The sequence below is a fragment of the Lemur catta genome, chromosome 9 (genome assembly GCF_020740605.2).
Source record: "Lemur catta isolate mLemCat1 chromosome 9, mLemCat1.pri, whole genome shotgun sequence".
NCBI classification, from domain to species: Eukaryota; Metazoa; Chordata; class Mammalia; order Primates; family Lemuridae; genus Lemur; species Lemur catta.
This window is the reverse complement of record NC_059136.1, coordinates 94928589-94950156: the sequence shown is the minus strand read 5'-3', so window position 1 is coordinate 94950156 and position 21568 is coordinate 94928589. Positions and strand designations below refer to the sequence as shown.

The following is a 21568-nucleotide window of genomic DNA, read 5'->3' as shown; positions in this document are numbered from 1 at the left end:
GGGCAGCAGCCTTCCTTGTGCGTTTGAGAACTAGTAGGGAGAACAGTATAGCTGGCATGGAGGGAGGGAGTAGGTGAAGAGTAGGAAGTAGGGTCAGAGGGAAACTGGCTGCCCGGGGGTCAGATTACAAAGAGCCTTGCATGCCATATGAAAACCCTTCTTTTTATGTGGTGCAAGATGTGAAGATATTGGATATGGCTGGTTTCATGAGTATATCACCAATGCAGATATACAGAGCTTTATGTTCAGAAGAGCCTCAGGCTTCAGGGCTCTAGAGTTGCCATCTTTTTATCATTTATTTTGTGTTTTGTAAGCAAAGTCCAGTGGGATGATGGAGCAGTGCCGGGGCTTAGAGCCTCCGCTCACATGCGATCCTGCCAGCCGCGCTGCCTCCCAAAGATGTGCTTTCAGATGCCCACTCACCGCTCTGTCCAGCCACTACCTCTGTGCTTCCACGCCTGACCCATTACTGCTGTTGCCCACTACCCCAGTGGGGGCTTGGACACAGAAGCGGGGAGCATTAGGGTCAAGCATGTGCCCTCTGAAGTTTTGGGGTGAGGCAACCTCCCCTCCTTGGGCTGGCAGCCCCCGGTGCCTTCAGCCAGTGACTCATCAGGGGCCTCTTGCCCACCCAGGATGCAGACGCTGAGCACGTCCCAGCATGAAGGCTGCAATCCCTCAGCGATCGCTTGCCACTGCGAGTTGGGGCAGAGGCCCACGGGAAGGGGGACTGACTTTCCCGCCCCCAGCTAAGGTCCTACATTTTATTTTGCCCGCCTCACAAATTATGTGGCCAGCCCTGATGAGTCTTCAGTGAGTAGCTGAATAACATGATCTGGCTTGCTCTGACTGCCATGTTGATGTAGGAGAGCAAGAATGAAAACAGGAAGACCAGTATGGAGGCAAGGATCCTGGTGGGAGATAATTGTGAACCAAGTCAGAGGGGGACAGGGACGATGTTACAAAATGGTCAAAAACATATTTTGAAGGTAGATCAAAAGCATTTTCTGGCAGATTAGGTGTGGGGAGACCTAAGGATGGATGACTGTTACCCAATCCTGTTTTGGCCTGAGAAACTAAAAGAACAGAGGTGTCATGAAATGAAACAAGGAAGGGGTAGCAGATTTTGGAGGGGAAGATGAGGAGTTCAGTTTTGGACATTTTAGTTTGAGATGTCTATCGGGTAACCAAGCAGAGATGTTGAGAAACTGGTAGGGTACATGCTGGGGTGCAGGGGACGTGTCCGGCCTGGGGACACAAACGCCAGAGTTGCCAGCATATGGGTGAAATTTTAAACATGACAGTTCATGAAATTATCAAGGGAGTGAGAATACGTACAGAAAGGTTCGAGGACTGAGCCTGTAGGAGAAATGAGGAAGAATTAGCAAGGGACCCTGGATTAGCGAAGAAGTAGGCTTTGAGATAGGGAAAAGTCAGAGTGACGTAGTGAAAGCCAAGTGGAGAACAGATTTCCCTGAAAGGGAAAGGCTACTGTGGCAAATGCTGCTGAGGGTTCAAGTGAGGTGAGAACTGAGATGTTTAGCAACGTGGAGATACCACCAGCAACTTGGCAAGAACAGTTCCAGTGGAACCATTGTTGGTTTATTTGAGTGTGTTCAGAGAGGATCAAAGAACAGGAATTGAAGAAAACAAGGTTAGGCAATTCTAGAGGAATTTTGTTGTAAAAGGTTTCAGAGAAATGCAATGATGGCTAGAAAAGGAATTGGAATCAAAAGAAGTTTTGTTTTGCTTTGTTTTTAAACTAGTGTACACATAGCAGCATGTTTGTATGCCGATGGGTGATCCGGCAGAGAGAGACATTGATGACTGTGGAAATGAGTGTGGAATGGTGCTCTTGAGCGGTGAGAGGGGAAGAGGGCTGGCGAACAGGTGGGGGAGTCGGCCTTGCAGAGGCAGGCGGCGGAGTAGGTGGTACAAATGCTGGGAAGTGGGCAGAGAAGGTGCTGAGAGATTGTGTGGGTTCTGTTCTGATTGCTTCACTTTTCTCAGTGAAGTAGGAAGCGGAGTCATCAGCGGAGTGTAAGAATGGGGAAGGAAGTGTTTAAAGTTTGAGAAAGGCAAATAAGAAAAGACACAATAATTTAAAAGAGAAAATACAAAAGGACTAGGAAGATGGGGTGTGATGCTGCCCAGCCTTAGGGCCCACTTTAGGCTGAAGGACAAGGACCTAAGGAGGGCAGTCAGCATGGCCATGCACTTCCACAGCCACGACAGTCACACTGGGTCAGGCCTCAAGGAGGTAGAGAACAGTGTTTAACCAGGGCTGGTGTTTCATCAGGTAAGAGGGACAACAGAGATGAAGATGCGTGCAAGGCATGCTTTTAGTGACAGAACGTGAAATATGCACAGTGGAGGAAGAAGAAAGGTGAGGGCATGAGGGGTTAGGGGACATGAAAGTGAGGTAGAATCCAGGTTCAAGGGTACTTGAGAAAATGAGTGAACCCCGTTTGGAGGAGTTAATCAGACAGTGGGATACTTGAAATTGAGATTATGAAGCTGTTGAGTAATGGTAGGATTTAGGTTATACAATGGGAATAAATCTCTGAGATTGGATAGAAGACAAAATTATTGAAGGAGAGACCAAATTTTTGATAGGCCAAGAATGCGTATTAAATAACTGATTCTGACATGGGTGGTTCGAGGACTGTGTTTTGAGGAACTCTAGTTTTAGGTAGAGTTGACTAGCTAAGCATAAGAGTTTAGAGTGAAGTCAGAAAACATGAGGGAGCTGGAAGAAACAGGATGATTATTTACAGAATGTTGTGTGTTGAGTGTGCTGGACACAGTGTCAAATGGTTTACACACATCTTTTTATTGTTCCTGGCAACAACACTGAATTCTAGAGACCATTATCACCTCTATTTCACAAATGCTGAACATGAAGGGCAGGGAGGTTAAATAGTCTGTCCAAGGACAACTCTGAGTCCAGACTCTGAGCTCTTAGCCATTATGTCCATCTGCCTTGACAGGTGCAATGATTATGCTAGAGCAGGTAATATTAAAATCCACATCCTGAGATGTGATTACCAGATTTATGGGATTAGAGACTCTTGAGAACAATATTGTATACAAAGCCCAGTAATATACATGATCTCATCTAATCCTCATATTAATCCCGTATATTAAGTAATTTGCCGGGATCATGGGGCCAGTAATTAGCAGAGCCAGATGTAAGCATGTCTACTGACCTCCTGCTTACATACTCCTTCCACTAACTAGGCATTACCATTACTTTCCAGAGATGGTTCAGACAGCAACTTTAAAGAGACTCTGAACGGTTTTGAATAAATGTGTTAATAAGGAAAACATTACTAGTTATTTCTTTTTAGAACCTAACAGGAAAAGTCTCATAATTCCTATGTTTCCATGGGAACATTTGTCAGCACAGAATGCAGCATTCTTCCTATCATGGAATGTTCTTTCTATAAATCCATGCATTCACTCAACTAATATTTATTGAGCAAATAGTCTGTGCATGAGCTGTGCTAGGTGCAGAGGACATAACTGAATAAGAAACATCCTGCTCTCATGGAGCCTGCATGCAGTCAGCTACAGGTCTGCAGCACCTCACATACTCTGCAGGGCCTTTCCACGTCTGGTGCAATTTAAGGCATCGTATTTGACCTAGAATACACTCTATCCCTTAGGACCCAGTTACCTAAGAGATCATTCCTCTCCCTAATGGTTTGGCACAGGGTAGATCAGCAGTACTGCCTGGAGATGGAATCTTAAGTTTGAACTCTGGGGAAATAGAACCAAGGTGTTTTCCTAAAAAGGATTTTCCTACTCTAACAGGACCTACTTTTAAAGCTGGATTTAGGGATACACCCTTTTGCCTGGCATTCTCAGTGGCTCAGTGGTATGGTGTTGCCCCTCAGCTATCACTTGGTCAGGTCTTTTGCAAGAAATATTGGATTTGTGCATGCCATATGTCTTAGTCCATTTTGCATTGCTGTAAAGGAATACCTAAGATAGGGTAATTTATAAAGAAAAGAGGTTTATTTGGCTTATGGTTCTTCAGGCTTTCCAAGAAGCACAGTCCCAGCACCTGATTCTGGTAAAGGCTTCAGGGAGCTTCCAATCAAGGTAGAAGGCAAAGAGGGTGTAGGTGTGTCACATGGCAAGAGGAGCAGGAGAGAGAGGAAGGGGCTGCCAGTCTCTTTTAAACAAGCAGCTGTCACCTGAACTAGTAGAGCAGAACTCACTCATTACTGTAGGGAGGGCTCCTAGCCATCCATGAGGAGTCTGCCCCAAGGGCCCAAACACCTCTCACCAGGCCCCACCTCCAACACTGGGGATGAAATTTCAGCATGAGATTTGGAGGGGACAAATATCCAAACTACATCATCATTTGTAGGCTCTGTGACCCAACACCCACTTACCAGAATGTCAGGCAAAGGCCAAGTAAGGCAGGGCCCTGGCACCCGTCTGTGAGAATAAAGGGACAAATTACATTTTGTCCAGCCTGGTGCTGAAAGAGCTCATGAGCTGTATCACAAGATGAGTGCGGTGGCTATTTCCACGTGCAGAGATATTCGTGCACTTCTACTTCATAATGTTGCTGATTAAGAATGGCACCGTACACCAGCTCCAGCTCACCTGGCACCTAGCACAGGAAAGCGGGGCGGTTGGGGGTGTTGTGGTTCGCCTCCAGATTTAGAAGATTCCAACCGGTGCTCTTAGTGGCAGTGTAGTGCTTGTTGCCTCACTTCCCTCTGGTCTTAAACTATATGAGTCACAGTATAATTTAAGAATGACACTCTCTGTCTTACATTTGCAAAAGTTTATGAGACAAATCAAAGCCTAAATTTTCTTATTAAAAACAAAATGAAGATCCTATATTTTATAGGGGATAAAGAATCTTTTAAAACCGCAACATATTTTGTATTCTCCTTGAACCACTCTGATCACAGATTTAATTTATTCCAGTCATTGCTGGAGTTGTGGGACCACACAGCCAGTTTGCAACCCCTACAGCTTTAAGAGAAGCCAATTCTAATTTTGGAGTAGAGGAGGTGGCGCCAGTTCCCCGCTCCGCCGCTCCCCGCCCGCGGGCAGGGGGCGGGGCCGGTACTCAGTTTCCCGCGGCTGCGAGCCGCGCCCCTCCGTCCCCGCGCGCTGCGAGCCACAGCCAGGGATGCCGTGCTGCCCACCTGCCGGGCCGCCGGCGGGCTGTCGCTCCTCCCCGCTCGGTCGCTGCCCGGCCGCCGAGGACGGCGAGGGACACAAGCCGGGGGGCGTGGGCCCGGGCCACCGAGGGCCCGAGCGCCTCCTCCCCTCCCCGAGCCGGGGCGGCCCCGCCCGCCGGAGAACCCCGGAGCCCTCGGGACGCCCGCTGCTTCCCCCGAGGGCGCGGGCTCCGGGCTCCCGACGGCGCCGCACGCCCTGTCCCTCCCGGCTGCAGGCCGGGCACGCCCACTGCCGCTGCCCGCACGCGGCCCCGGTGTCCGAGTTAAACCGCTTCTCTCCACACTCGCTGGCCCCGGCCGCACCCAGCCCCTGTTCAGGTATCCGCGGCGCGAACCGAATACAAAGAGGCCCGCGCCGCTCCGGCCCCCGCCGCCGCCACGCCCGCAGTGCCCACTCTTCTCCGTCCTCCGCGGGGACCGGCCGCGGGGAGCCCTCCTCTCGGCGCGCTCCTGCCCCTCCCCCAGTGTCGCTCAAACCCACCCGCGTTCTCCGAAATCCCGCGAGCGGGGCCTCCACTGCTGCCCGCTAACCCCTCGGCCGCGCCCCCGGACCCGGGGACCCGCCAGGCCACCGCCTCCCGCCCGCCGCTCCCCTCAGTCCCAGCCCCTCCTCCGGGGCCCTCCTCCTCCTCGCCCCTCCCGAGCCGGGGTGGGAGCGGCGGCAGCTGGAAGAGAAGGGATGAGGTCATCCTCTCCCTCGGAGTCAGCTGGTGGAGGAGAGGAAGCGGGAGGAGGGAGCGCGCGCGAGGGGAGGAGAGGAATGTGCAGGTCCGAGGAGCGCCGCGGCGGCCGCTGCTGCTCCTGCTGCTGGCGGCGGCGGCGGCTCGGGCGGCAGCCGCGGGACCGGGGAGACGAGCAGCGCGGGCGGCGGGCAGGGGCGCGCGCGGGCCGCCGCGAGCAGCTTGGCTCCGCGCAGGCAGCCAGGCGGCGCTCCTGCCGGCCCCGGGCGCGCCGCTAGCCCGGCCCAGCGCCCAGCCCGGCGGGCGGCGGCGGCGGCGGGCGGCCGGCGAGGCGCAGCGGCGGGAGCAGGAGGAGGGGAGCCGCGCGGCCGGGAGGAGGCCGGGGCGCGGCGAGGAGGTGGCGGGAGGAGGAGACAGCGGGGAAAGGTGTCAGATAAAGGAGGGCTCTCCTCCGGTTCGGAGGCATCATGGCCGCTAAGTCAGACGGGAGGCTGAAGATGAAGAAGAGCAGCGACGTGGCGTTCACCCCGCTGCAGAACTCGGACCACTCGGGCTCGGTGCAGGGATTGGCTCCGGGCTTGCCGTCGGGGTCGGGAGCCGAGGACGAGGAGGCGGCCGCCGGCGGCTGCTGCCCGGACGGCGGCGGCTGCTCGCGCTGCTGCTGCTGCTGTGCCGGGAGCGGCGGCTCCGGGGGCTCGGGCGGCTCGGGCGGCGGCGCTGGCGGCCCGGGCGGCGGCGGCGGGGCGGGCTCGGCGGCGCTGTGCCTGCGCCTGGGCAGGGAGCAGCGGCGCTACTCGCTGTGGGACTGCCTCTGGATCCTGGCCGCGGTGGCTGTGTACTTCGCGGACGTGGGCACGGACATCTGGCTCGCCGTGGACTACTACCTGCGCGGCCAGCGCTGGTGGTTTGGGCTCACACTCTTCTTCGTGGTGCTCGGCTCGCTCTCGGTGCAGGTGTTCAGCTTCCGCTGGTTTGTGCACGATTTCAGCACCGAGGACAGCGCCACGGCCGCCGCCGCCAGCTGCCCGCAGCCTGGAGCCGATTGCAAGACAGTGGTCAGCGGTGGGTCTGCAGCCGGGGAAGGCGAGGCTCGTCCTTCCACGCCGCAAAGGCAGGCATCCAACGCCAGCAAGACCAACATCACCGCCGCCAACAGCGGCAGCAACAGCAGCGGGGCCACCCGGGCCAGCGGCAAACACAGGTCTGCGTCCTGCTCCTTCTGCATCTGGCTCCTGCAGTCACTCATCCACATCTTGCAGCTCGGGCAAATTTGGAGGTACCGTATCAGGGGTGGTGGAAGAGGGAGATTTGCTGCCGCTACTACATCCTCACTGCTTTGCTTTTGCACGAAAATCGTTCGGAGTTGCTATGGTAGTAACCCTAGCCACACTCAGTTTTTTTTTTTTAATTGGGGCTTGCATTTTTAAAATTTGAAGTCTCAGCCTAGGGTGGGAGGGAAGTGAGAAGCGAGGGAAGGACAGCAAAATGGGTTTGATCACCTCATCCCTCTGTCTTCCCACTCTGCCTCACTAGCTTCTCCCTCTTTCTATGCTACAACCCTCTCCTCCCCATTTTTAGTGATACTGTTTGAGTAGGAGAGGATTCCTGTCACATCTTCTAAAAATCTTTTTTTATTATGTTGAATTTGAGGTGTGTATTGCAATTTGGATGGTTTCTTTTTTTCCCCCTGGGAAAAATTGCTAATTCTAGTTGGGTGGGAGTTTTTGCTGTTCAGAAGTACCCTCATTTTAATGATCACTGCTAGAGAAGTACTATACTCAAAGTAAAGAGCTTAGTAGGCACATGACTTGTTTCATATGTGTATTTCCAAGCATGAGTAAGTACACGTTTTGGGATCCAGACTCACTTTTATAGTGCACATTCTGATTATCTTGCAATATCCCCATATCTAATTTCTCATATAACTAAGAACCTTTGGAAAAGGGGTGGTGTGTCGTATAAACTTTAATCATACTGGGTATCTTCATTGACTGCTTTGCTATTTGTCATCTTATCTACCAATGGTTTTTACACGGATATCACTTCCACTTACAAACAGGGATACAAGACTAAACTTGTTGGGCAGAGGGAAACCGTCACTCCAACAGTCACTGCATGAACTTAGGAATATAATGAAATAGTGTGCTCAGGACTATGTTCTTTTGACTTTTATATGTTTTTAGTAGCTTTTTGAAGCAATATTGTAGGTCTACAAAACCTATTCGTATGGAAGTATATACATTCTAACATATCAGAGCTTTTTTTGGTTTTAAAATGACTTAGTAAATATGCAGAGATAAGTAAAATGACGAAACTTCCTAGAAAGTGCACCAAGATGGGACTACACTCTGCTATACCAGTGTTGTTTATCAATTTCATTTGCAATTATTTTTGTGCTAAAAGACATTGTAAGTCATTGATTATGCTGAAGTGTCCCATGTGGAAACAACTCAGAGAATTTGTGGAATAGAACCATAAAGTTCTTTTCGTTTATGGTGAACAACAGTGTTTTCAACTGAGAAGAGCAAGTATGATGATTTCACAACTTTTCCTAGGTTAGTGCTTTGTAAAGCAGGGTGAGAATTGCTGTAGATAGTAACCTTTCAGGTTGGGAAACTTTTTCTTTTTTTCAAGCAGATACTTTCTGGGAAAGTGATATATGATATGCAGTCAGACAAACTGATGTGGGACACCTCCATATTTTGGACTCAAAGGTTCATTTTGAAATGTCAGTTAAATGTGATAGCTATGTTTTCCATCGATGACTATTGGGAAAACTTACAGGATGATGCTCTTCTTCAAATATGATGAAGAGCTTAAATGCTTGATTTAATTTCTGGAATACTTTAGTGGCTAGGATGCATATGATTAGCATTTCTAATCTGATAATATAGTCAATGAAACTTAACACTCCATTATTAACTTTTTCAAACTTTATGCAAAATTTGGAAATCACTTACTTTTAATCACCTCTGAAGTTTTTAGATTTATGTAAATAATGCAAACACTTCTCAGTTCTACTAACTGAATAACTATACATGTTTCCTATAGATTGATACTTTTTGAAAAATCTGATATCAAATTCTGTGACCTGAAGAAGTCATTTAATTATAGTTGCATTTCCTAGATCTTCTAAGCCAAATATTTTCCCAAATGAAAAATGATGCTTAATTTTCTCAAGAAATAATATGTAGAAAGTGAGAAATAATTGGGAAAAGATAAAGGCCTGAAGACCACAGCCACTTGGTCAACTGGCCATACAGAAAAGCTCTCAAGGGATAGAATGGGAAGAAGGGGAAGGTTGAATGTAAAAAGAAAACCACAGCTGTCAGAAAAATGCATTAAGTAACCCAACCATTAGAGAAACTGTGGTCACACATGGCTCCTTTTAGTAAAGCATTTCTACAGTACATTCCTTGAGGCTTTGAAGTTTAGTCTGATGACGCATGATTATCTGGAAGTAATGCTGTTGTTTCAGATGGTTGTCAACATTTTCAGAATAATGTGTTTAGTATGTAAGTCTGAATTATCATCTAATCTATTTTTGGATTCCGGATAAATATTTAGAGATGCAGGAAAATCTGGTGGAAGACTAATCAGCCTCATTTTCTCTTTATCAAGTATTTTTTTTAAATCACTTTAGCCTAATGTAGGAAGTTGAGACGGGATAAGAAAACTTATGGAATTTAACAGTCAGATGCAAGCTAATAATGTTCCAGTTTCTCTAAGCATTGAACATTTGAATGGAACTTTGGGGAGTAGATGCGTTTTTGATAATAAGCTAGTGAAGTACAACTCATCTCGGATTATTGTATTAGATCTTTATCCTAGACCACTATGATTCCTTAAATCAGAATCATCCCTCTTCCTCTTCTAGCTTTTCTTTTCAATGCATTGTACACAAATACTGTAGAAACACCAGGGTACTGAGTGGTTCAAAGCCCAGAGGTCATTATTCATGTTTTAACATGCTACTTTCTGGAATCAATAAAATAGATTTTAGCTAGGTTGGTAACTGTTCATTGTATTTCTATGAAATTCTAGTTATTTTAGGAAAGGGCTGGATTCTAAAAGCTTTCAGTGGATAAATCTTTTGAAATAACATCAAAGTATTTACTTGTTCAGAAATAGCCATTTGAAACATTGTGAACAAGATCTGGTGTATTTATACATGTATTACAAATGCAACTGCTAAAAGCAATGATATGTATTCATTTTAATTAAAGTTTACTAATGTGAAATTAATGGCAGCTTTTAAAGTCGCAGGAGGTGATGCTAGAAAAGAGCCATTTGAAGTAATGAAGTGAACCTTTGCTACCATGTGAAAAGAGCAATTATGAGTTTAAAGACACCCTGCCTGTGAATGAATGAGAAAGTACTTTTCTTTCTTATTCTTTTCACATGATTCCAGAAATTACTAAGAGTGAAATTCAGCCAGTGGGAATAGCAAATGCCTAATGAGAACAGTTTTTAGTCCTCATACCCATGATCAGTTACATCTAAATGTCTTTCCTTCAGAATTTATAAGATTTACTCTTAAAATTTTACCTGAAATTCTCCTGTATATGTATGCACATATTTAGTTGTTTTCTGGAAAATATGGATATTGCAAACAATAAGTCAATGGATGGTAGAGTGAGGAGTATTTTCACTATTTTTCTATTTTGGGGTTTTGTTTCTGAGTCTCTATCATGAGAGTGATGTGGGAATGACATGGTGAATATTCAGTTTGTTCTGTATTGTCATGCTCAGTATTTCACGAGATCCTGAGTGTGGTCCATGTTCAAGTAAATTGGGAAAATGATAGGTTAAAGAACATTAAACAGATCTCTCTACAACAGGACTTCTAAGAGCCTTTAATAAACTAATGTACAGTTGCCAATAATTTTTTTGAAGGCACACCTATTAAATATTCTTGTAATGTAATGGCATACAAAGCACTTTTAGAAAACATGCCATTCTTAACCATGACCAAGCAAGAATAATAATGATAATTTTATTAAGCACTTTAAAAATCTATAAATGTTCTTATGCTTTTTATCTCTTCTGAGTTTTACAATAACCAAAGAGAAAATTATTAGTATCTCTATATGTGAGAGAATTAGCTTAGAGAGTTTAAGTAACTGGCACAAGGTCACCCAAATTATGTAGTGTAGCTAGGATTCAAAACCTGACATATCTTACCATAAAGCCTGTGCTTTTTCTGGCTCAATTGGATACCTCCAACTTGGGACAACTTGGGTAATAATGACAACAATGTATAAAAATAACAACTTACTTTCACTGGAGATGGCAAAATGGGAAAGAGAGTGGCAGTAGACAGGTTGGAGATCTTTCCAATGACACACCAGTAGTTAAGTGATGAAAGGGGGACTTGACCTCAGATCATTCAGCTCTCAGTTCAGTGTTCTTCTTGCTACATTATTTAGACATACTGAGGTTGTTGTATAAAATCCCAGCTGAGTAACATAATCATGTAGTAGTTTTAATGATTAAATGTCATAATGTATGTGACTATGCAAAAAGTTATTTGCAAATGATAAGAGGTTCTAGATGTAAAGAATGGGTAGAAAAATAGAGAGGATATAGGTTATACCTTCTACTATTGAAAGAGGTGCTTTATTGATTCTGAGTTGCTCCTGAATTCTAGTATAGGTCAGGCAAGATTGGTGCCATTTAGTCAGTTTGTTGAATAGCCATTTTATGTATATTTATGTTTCCTCTCTATGTGTATTAATTACTTTATTCATTCAACATATATTGAGCACGTACTATACGCAAGGCACTGTGCTAGTTACTAATTATCCCAAGCTGAGTAAAATACACATCTTTTGAAGGAATCTACTGTCTAGTGAAGAAGAAATAAAAGTAAACTATTTCAGTACCAGGAAATAAGCACTATGATAGAAACAGGAAACACAAACCACCTTAGTTCAGGTAAGACTCTCTGAAAGAGGGGATGTCTGAGCAAAGGTTTGAATGACGAAAAAAATTTGCTATTTGAATAAAGTGGAACATTGGCTTTAGAGCCTTGGATACAGTGCATAAAGGCTAGTGGGGCAAGAAAGAACAAGGCAGGTTAAGTGTGTGCTCTAAATACAAAGTGAGTAGGGAAGAGTAGCTGCAGATGAGGATGCAGAATTAGTTGGCCTAGATAATGAATAGAATTCACATTGTATTCTGAAGGCATGGAGGGGCCATTGAAGGATTATAAGGGGTGAGAGTTGTTAACAAAAGTGTTAAAACATTGTTTTATTCAAAGGAATGACAGTTGAAAGTTTCAGAGGATAGGTCATCAATTCATCTCTGACTTAATCATGTCTCTACCATTCATGGAAATTCATGACTTCACAGGCTTTGAGTTTGGGTGTTATTGGGACATATAAATAGACTCAGTATGGTAGGAGAGTCATTTTTCAGATTGGTTGATATTTTTAATTTTATTTATACTAAAGTAAATTATTGATGAAAATTTATTTTGGATTATTTTTTGAAGATTTTCCTTAGGCTATGGTGGTATTTACCTTACTGAAATTTAGATCTTCTGATCCATAGAAGTGTGTTCCTTATATTTCTGTAGCACTTTTAAGTTTCCAGAGAGCTTCCATGTTCTCTTTCCTATTTAATTGTCAGATTTAATAATCTTTGAGGTGGCACTTCTGTTTTGTATATGTGGAAATTGAAACAGAATTTTAAATGTTCTCCTCTTTAGGTCACATAGTTCTGGCCAGATTTTAGGCTAGTATTCAATCTGATATGGGACGGGGGATAGCAACATGAAAAATGGTTGATGGGTCTGAGTATGGGTAGGTAGAAGAGAAGCACGAAAACTTGAGAGCTCTCTGTTGAGTACTGAAGGATGTAACGTGGAAGAGGCATCGGACTTTTGCGTAGGCCCTCTGTGACAAAGTAAATGAGACCTCTAGGAAGAGAGTTTGAATTGATGTAAGATATTTTAAGTAATCAAAGGTATTCACAGATCAACTAAGATTCCTTAGAAGCAATGAGTTTCCCATCATTGGAGTGTCGAAGCATAGTTTGGAAAATGAGAGGTACTTAAACTATCACACAGAGGATTGCACTAGATTATCTTCTAGCCCTGAGATTTTATGATAATTTCCATCATTAAATTCTGCTGCAAACACAAAAGACTAACTTTTGCTTTTTTGTGGATAAAAGAAGTAGAATGCATTTTTTTTCAATACTGTTGTTGTGCCACTTTAAAATCTATTCATTGTTTTATGGGCCCAGTGTCTTCTCTGGAGCCTTACAGATCCATACAATATCCCTGAATGCTGGATTTGGTATTTAAATCTCTGAGTTAGCTGACAGACGTAAGTCCACACACAATCAGACAGCTCTTTATGCATTTACTTCAGCTTCTGTAGGAATTGGAGTAATTTATTCATAAATCTATCTGGTGTATATATATCTATGTGGTATCTTTGCAATAACTAGTGAAAAGTTTGTAAATTGTTTCCATTTACTTGAACTATGAACTGTTTGCTTCACAAGTGTAAAAAATTTTTTATACTTATTACTCCCCATCAGAATTTCAGACAACTTTAACAGAGCATTTGAATGTAGCATCTGTGCAAATGTATACTATCAGTTTTGAATATTGTCTACAAATCCTTGGGGCAATACCTTTGAAAGTCTTTGCTGAGTCACTTACAAAAAATTCCCTAGTGATTGACTATCTAGGCACGCAACTTGCTATTACGTATGTTACAGTTTGAATGAGATAGTCTACCTATGAATTTATTAATAAATAATACCAACACTGTGTAACAAATAGTGGAATGATTCCCTTTACATGGACTCACTGGCTAATCTAGTTAACATGTTTTTTTTGGCTTATTTTAGACATTCGTACGGTACACTAGCTAGACCTATGAAAGAAAGACTAGGAATTAGAACTGGATTATTATTCTGATGCATTATCACATGTAAGATTCACTATGGTGCTAGTCATGAGGGAATGTTAATCAGATGTGATCTTGTAAATAATGTGTTTTTGAATTTTGGGGAAAATCACATTCAGTAATTCTCAGTAGGAAATATTCTCTTAAATGGCATTGCACAATTCTGACCACCATAGCTAGTGATCTCATTCCAACAATGTGATGGTGTCAGTGGCTGGCAAGGAAGGAAAACCATGGACAAGTCCTCATGAAGTTACTCTAATGGTTGTGGAAGTTGCATGTATTAGTGTATATGCTCAGTGGACATCTACTGATTTGTGAATAAAACACAGGCATTATTCTTTCTCTTTTATGAAAGTGTAGCTAAACTTGCTGCTCAGTTTCTAATGGTACGGTGAATCAGAAAAGGTGTAATGTTATCTTGAAATGATAGGACAAATCACCCCAGCTCCTTTTTAGATTCCTAGGGTATTAGGAAAGTAGAGCTAAATTGCATGAAGTACTAGTCACCCTCTGAGAAAAATGTGCCTAGAAGCACAGGTTAGCATTCATGTTATTGCTAATAGAATAGTCAGAGTGGGGAAGCTTTCTGATAGGTATTTTTCATTGAATTCTTACCTACACTTGCATGTCTGAGAATATACTTATATATGGAATGATTTTTGGTATTTTCTGTGCTTCTGTCTACCCAGAGAAAGTTTTCAGCCTCCACCGTCACTATTATCGGTATAATTCTCCACCACCATCATCGGTATAATTCTTACCATCATAGAACATTAATTCCATACCTAGTATATGTACAGAACTAATACAGATTGCTGATTTCAAGAGAAACCAGAGAAGGGTTAAAATGAAAATAAATCAGTCCAGAAAACCCCTTGAGGTGGTCTGGTTGACACCATTAGGTCTTTTCTAATCCTGAAACGGAGAGAGGGGTCAAGTTAGAATATCAGTGATAGAAGGCGTCTGTCTCTTTGGGAAGTGGACTGAATGTGGTGTCAGAAGAGGTGATTTGGTTCCTGATAGCTTCAGATCCCAGGCAGGTACCCTAACTGCTCTGGGTTGTGTGTTACTGTGTGTGTAGATGACACAGCATAGCTCCTGGGCCCCACAAAGTTTAGATCTGCTTTTGGTTTCCTCCTCTGGGCCTTAGTTTTCTGTCTGTATAATGTGATTGGTTAAAAAATAGTTTCCTATGTTTTTTCCAGGTCTAAAATTCTGATCCTACTCTTATTATACATGCTTTTTACTTGCCCAGAACCGAGAGTGTATGCTCCAGAATGTCTGTATGTGTTCTTCTAAGGCCATCATTATAGCCTTTCTCTGTTTGTGTAAGTCAAAGAGGATCTAAAAAGGACTTTCCAGAGTTGATAATATTAGTTTTTAAACCTCCAGGAACTGGTATTATTTGTACCTGAAGAGAGAACCTTAAGCTTATTTATTTAATGCAACTAACTTTATGTCCTTTCCAAATTTTAGTTATAATCAAATAGAACTATTTTCATTAAAACACATATCTAAATATTTGAAAATGATATTAAAAGTGTTCGATATCACTAATTCTAAGATATATACCTTACAGACTTTGGAAGCCAAACTCACTGTCTCCATTTCATGTAGTGAGGTATGCACAGCTGGAGTGCTGTGATTAACAAATAAATAAAGAACAACATTTCACAGGCTTAAAAGGAACTATCCATTATGTCAATGAGAAGATGGTTGTCAGAGCTAGATTTGTTTTCAAATTAAAAGCTTGTCCTGGCTTACACTGTCACTGATTTAATATGCTGAAAATTGAATTTAAACTCTATACAGAGATACTGTATCCAGTATCTTGTTTAAAATATTTTAACAAGTATACTTGTTTAAAATGGGGATACGTTATACTTCACTGGAAGAAGAAAGCACTGCATTAACCTTCCCTGGATGTGAATTCCTGGATTCTAGGATATTGAAAATCTGTTGTGAAGCTGAACAAGTTTTAACCCCATGCCAATATTTCAGATTTTAAATTTAAAAAATTTTAAATATGTATCTTAAAATTATCTGAACTATGTATGTCAAACCATTTTCTCATCTTTATGAATCATAAGTAGGCTGTTTGAATCAGTTCTGCTTCTTTTGTTTAATTTACATACAAGCTGAATTTGCCTGTCAGGGGAATCCTTTTATATAAACAGAGCAGTGGGCATAATGTGGGCTGAGTGAGGATTAGTCAAATAGAAAACCATGTGCACACAGAAGAAGTAGGATCTATGGTGAATAGGACTTGAGGACTTTGGTTGGACTTCTCATCAAGTTCACTCTTTTTAAGGACAAAGGTACCTTTCTGAGGCACCGGTCTGAGAGATTCATCCATGCTTGGATGAAAGGAAGCAATCTGACTTCCTTTTTCTGCAGCTCAGATACTAGTCATGAATAAAGATCTCAGTTCGGGGCTGAATTCTTTACTTTTCATGTCTCTTTTTTTTTTTGTTTTTTGTTTTTCAGGAGCAGAGGGTCAATAGTCAAAGAAAGGTAGTAACTGTCCCAGTAACGGTAACTTAATGATCCCCCATAACTTCTAACATTAGTTCACGGCATGGTCACTGCGTCAGTGTGACAGTGACAATGAGGGAATGATCCTACAGCGAAGCAGGGGAAATGATTTGTAAGGGTTTCTTCCATTTTGATAGACTTTCAGCTAATTAGTTAATTTCCTGTTTTGCAAAAGTAAAATTAATTACAATTATTTTTTAAACGGACTTTTCCAGAAGCCTTTCCCAAACAATTGATAATACTTAAATCTGTTATTATAACAAAAAATGGGAAATATGTCCCATAGGGTTTTATATTTCCAGGGGATATACTACTATTAACAGTACAGTCACAAATATCCTGTGGATCTTTTCCTGGTGGGGTGATGGTCAGGTTTGAAAAACTGAGTTCTAAATAGGTGTGGGTTACCTAACACCATCCTAATGAAAGTATAAATACTAGTTGTATTCTTACTTCTGAAGAGTAATCATCAGTTATAATTATTTAGGATATCATATCTACCTACTTCAAAATAAGGTTGGAATCAAATACATAATGGGGAAGAAGCCTGAAGTTTTTATCAGGCAAGCATGTCCAAATACTCTAGAAAACATCATTGTGCTGTATTCTCTAGTTTGCTCATAGGAGCTTAGAGTGTTGTCCATAAGACATGCATCTGTTAGCTTGAGGAAGAAAAATTTAACCACAAGAGAAATGAACAAAAATAAAGAATGTTATTTCATAACTAGCAAATTTTCAATCCTTGGAAGAAGGAATAGGAAAATTGTACTGACCCCTATTATAAAATGCATCGCAGCAAAGCTGAAACCAAAGCCTCACCAGCCAGGCCAAGCTCCTTTTAGATGAATTTGTTCTAGGGGCAAAGAAAGCAAAACTCAAGTTATGACAATGGTCAGGTTTATAGGGTCAACTCAATATTGAGGGCACCAGTGGGGTCTGCAGTTTGAGTGTGTTTGACTTGAGGGTTTTGTGTTATCAGAAGTAGGCAAGAAGTCAGCATCCAGGGTGTCAAGGCCAAAGCACATCCTCACAAATGGGAAATGTATTAGAAACCTGGGAGTCCAAGTGAGGGCCAGAAATAAACTTAATAATAGTAGAGGTAGGTGAGAATCCAAAATTAAGGGCATCAAGAAAGTAAACCATGATGCCCACGCTTCAAAATGTACAATTGAAGGGAAACTTGATTTATGTCCACCTATATAATATCTGCCTGGCCTGACATTGAGAACCAGGCCCAAGATGAGATGTTGAGTTCTAATCCCACTGAGGGGAAGGCAGAGAGCTGGAACTGCAGGTGGGTTCCCACTCAGTGGCAGGGACCACGTGCACACTCATTAGCAACCCATTGGCTAAATCACCGCCTGGTCACTCTGATCAGTTGCTGAGAATAGAATGACTAAAATAAGTGACCAGTGATAACCCTTTCTTCATGGACTTCACAAGCATCTGCTTAAAATTATGGGAAGGAAAATATATTAAAAGAATGTACTCTCAAACAGTTTACTGACCAGGAGGCAAGTCATGGGTGGAGCCGTGGCCTTGCTACACAGGCTGGGACCTGCAGACCCACAGTGTCGGCATCTCTTGGAAGTTTCTCAGGTGGGCAGAATCTCAGGCCCCCCTACACCTACGGAATCACAGCCTGCATTTTAGATCTCCAGGTGATTAGTAAGCACATTAGAGTTTGGAAAGCATGGACCAACTGCTGTTGCTACAGAGGAGGGACCTTTCAGGTCAAATGGTCAGGAAAGGCTGATCCGAGCTGGATGTTAATGGGAATCAGGGTTGATCCGACATTGTAACTGGCCTTCTCACTGGTTAGCTCACCTAGCATGATAGTGAGGGTTGTTGCTTAGAAACTAACACTAACAGGTACACACGCACAGAGGAATTTCCTTGTAGACAATACTTTAAGGAAAATGTGAATTTTCCATTGGCAAAGGAAGTGAAAGATTCAAACCTTTATTAAAAATCCATTCTTTTATGGGTTTATGTTTTAGAACTAATCTCTAAGAAAATAATTCAGCATGTTGACTGCCTGCCTCTCAGTTTTATGGGTACTTAGGCCTTCTATCATTGGGCCAGGAGGGCTGGAGTCATCAGAGCTGAAGGGAGGTGGGGGGAGAGGGGCGTAGCCTTCACGACAGCGGTAGACGCTGAGGTAACCAGTGGTTTCAGAGTAACCAGACACTGAGAATGCAGAGTAAAGGGCTGTCACCAAGGTGTGATGATTGCCGTCTTTACTCGGAGAAATACAGTGGGCTGGTGTGGCATTCTTATTCATGTGTTTCTGAAAAAGAAGCCGTCTTGAGGGTGGACAAAGGCCTGCACACTGGCTGGGGGGAGGGGATAGTGGAGAGAGAGGGCAGGTTTCTGGGCACCCCTCAAGCTCAGCGTTTAGTCTGATAGACCAAGGAGCCTCTGTGTCGACATGGGGAAAGAAGAACTGAGGTAGGAATAGAAGAAAATGGAACTAGGACTCCAGGCCTGAAAGACTAAACTCTGGCCAGGAGTTAGCTGAATATTCACGTAAAGCAATATGGAGAGATTTCTGATGAACAGCCTGCTGCATGCAATGCCCATACCCACAGTGACCTGTAGGGCCCACATGCACAGATACACTGTGACGAGAGAGAGCATGGTTCAGCTTGACTTCATGCTTTAGCATTTGTCTTCCTAAGTGAGAAATATGACATTCAACAATATGACGAAACATATCACTGTCTACATTTTAGAATAAGGAGATAATGAGAGTGGTGCCTTATAAAATGTATACTTGTGTAAACATGATCGATTTCCTTATTTCATGTTATTCAAGATAGAAAAGATGATCTTCCCAGAAATGCCTCTTTCCAAGGTAATAGTTTTCTAATTTCCCTTTCGTACACAGCTGGTGTTGCTATGCGGTCATTTTTGTTGCTAGGGTTCCCTCCCCCATCTGTGTGCTAGGATGTGATTGTTCGGTGTGATGTTCTTAAATGTTTCCATGGAGAGTTACCAAGTTAATTTTTCTCGGTCTGCTCTATCAGTAGGTGTGATCACCTTCTAGTCTCTGGACCTACGTGGCTTTTCAATATGGTAGCTACCACCCACACATGGCTTTTGGGCACTGGAAATGTGACTAGTCCCTATTGAGATGTGTGCTAAGTGTCAAATACCTGCAGGATTTTGAAGACTAGTATACAAATAAAGATATTAGACATGTCATTAATCATTTTATATTGATTACATATTGAACCAATAATGTTTTGGATATATTGGATTAAGTAAAATATATGATGAAAGTTAATTTCACTTGTTTTTTACTTTTTAAATGTGGCTAAAACTAAAATTACATATGTAGTTTGCATTATTTCATTTTATTGGACATTGCTGAGTTAGATGATGTCAGAGTTTCTTGAGGAGTGAAAAGAGGGAAGCCTAAAGTGAAATGTTTCAAAATACTAAGTAAGGGTTTACTAGAAGTTACCAGGGAAAAGGCAGTGAGTCATTTCGCTGCTGAGGTAGGTTTATTTAATGGATTTTGCAAATAAGATTACCTGCTGGTAAAAACTGACTCTTTAGGAGACAAAACCCCTAATGTGAGCAGAGCTCATTGAATTCCCTGTTTCTTGCCTTGCTTAAGGCCGAGCAACACACTGTGCTTATTTGGCCGTTTAATGAATAGTATGTGGTGATGATAATAAGGACTGAATCTTTGTGAGTGCCATTGTAGCTTGCCATTCCCATTCGTTCATACTCAATCAACCAATCTTCTCATCGGCCTCGCAAGGCAGGTGTTATTGTTGTTCCCATCTGAAGATGAACCAGCTAAGGTTCAGAGAAGGAAGGAGACTTGCCGAGGTGCACACAGCTACTAAGTAGCAAGTATCTGGGCCCATTTTCATGAATTTTGTTCCCAAATCTCATGCTTTTTCTATTATATCTTACTATTTCAAGATTATTCCAAGGAAATCACTTGGAGAAGCATTTCCTGACCTTTCAGACCGTGCTGAAAATGGCAATGAGTTCAATTTTACCATGATAGCAACGGAAACTAGTTAAGAGTAATTATGAGATTTTCCTCTGACCACCAGGGTGGGGAGAGACACAGCTGATGAAAGGAGTCAGATTTGAGTTGTGACTTTGTGCTGTTAACTTCTCAACCATAAAATGGTAGGTGGGAGTTAGATCATTTCTGAGGCCCCTTCCAGCTTTATAGTTCTATGAAAACTAGTACCTAAACTGAGCATTTCAATTCTTTGTATACACCTTATTGAATATCTACTTGGGGAACAATATTCACATTTCATTGACCTGGGCTATATTTCTTATAAACTACTCCTGGGTTGATTTTTCACACCAAACTTCAAGCACAAAGATTACAGATTAATTTTATCTGTAATGTGTCTCATTCATTTGATATCTATTGGTAAAGCACCTGTTATTTCCATTGGAAAATGCATGATACAAAAGAATACTAAGTAGGTTCCATTCTCATGTGAATAGTGTATAATTAACTTGTATTTATATCCTCATTTTGCATGTAGTCATGCTTTGCATATACTAGCATTCTACCGCATGTATGTTCATGAATCAGGAATTTCACTACAAACAGGTAAGGCGAAGCCCCTCTGTCAGTCACATCTCTCTTGCTTTCTCTCTCTGAGACCAGCAGGATTTATATCTATGTGATGTAATTTCAAATTTACCTCCTGAGACTTATCTGCAAGGTCCAACTCTATTAGTCCAGCATGTACAAGTGCTAGGAGATTACTCATTCTCAAATACATGAAATTCAACATTTTCACAATCAAATACAGCTAGTTTTGTATAAGCAATTCCAAAAATTTCTGAAAATCAAAAGAATTCCCTTGTGCCTATTTAAAAGATGCTCCCAAAGTGGATATGCCTTGTATTGGAAGGGCTCACTTAACTGATGAATGAGTGGTCAGTAGCTTAAAAAAAAGCAGGAGGTTACCAGTTATAGTCTGGTCCTTATTTTAATTTATTTTTGGTAGCATTCCATGAAGAATGTACAGTATCATTTTTGTTTTTAGTTAAATGGCATCTTTGAAAAGTCTAGTTTTTCCAGAGAGACTAGGTGATTTCCAAATATGTTTTCAATGTTCATTGCATAAAATGGGTTCTTATTTACTTAGGTTTTTGATCCCAAGATCAAATATACTCTAAGAAACATGCATATCTGTACCATTGGGTTTTTTCTCATTATTTT

At 42.6% G+C, this 21568-nt stretch overlaps 1 protein-coding gene across 1 annotated transcript in view; it reads left to right on the top strand.

The window, feature by feature from the left end:
* The first annotated feature begins 6310 nt into the window (after positions 1-6310).
* XKR4 (XK related 4) overlaps positions 6311-21568 on the top strand; it is a 377806-nt gene continuing 362548 nt past the window's right edge. The window contains exon 1 of the mRNA XM_045560824.1: positions 6311-7166. Coding sequence (XP_045416780.1) covers positions 6358-7166 — 809 coding nt within the window. The 5' untranslated portion in view covers positions 6311-6357. The remainder of the gene's footprint in view (positions 7167-21568) is intronic.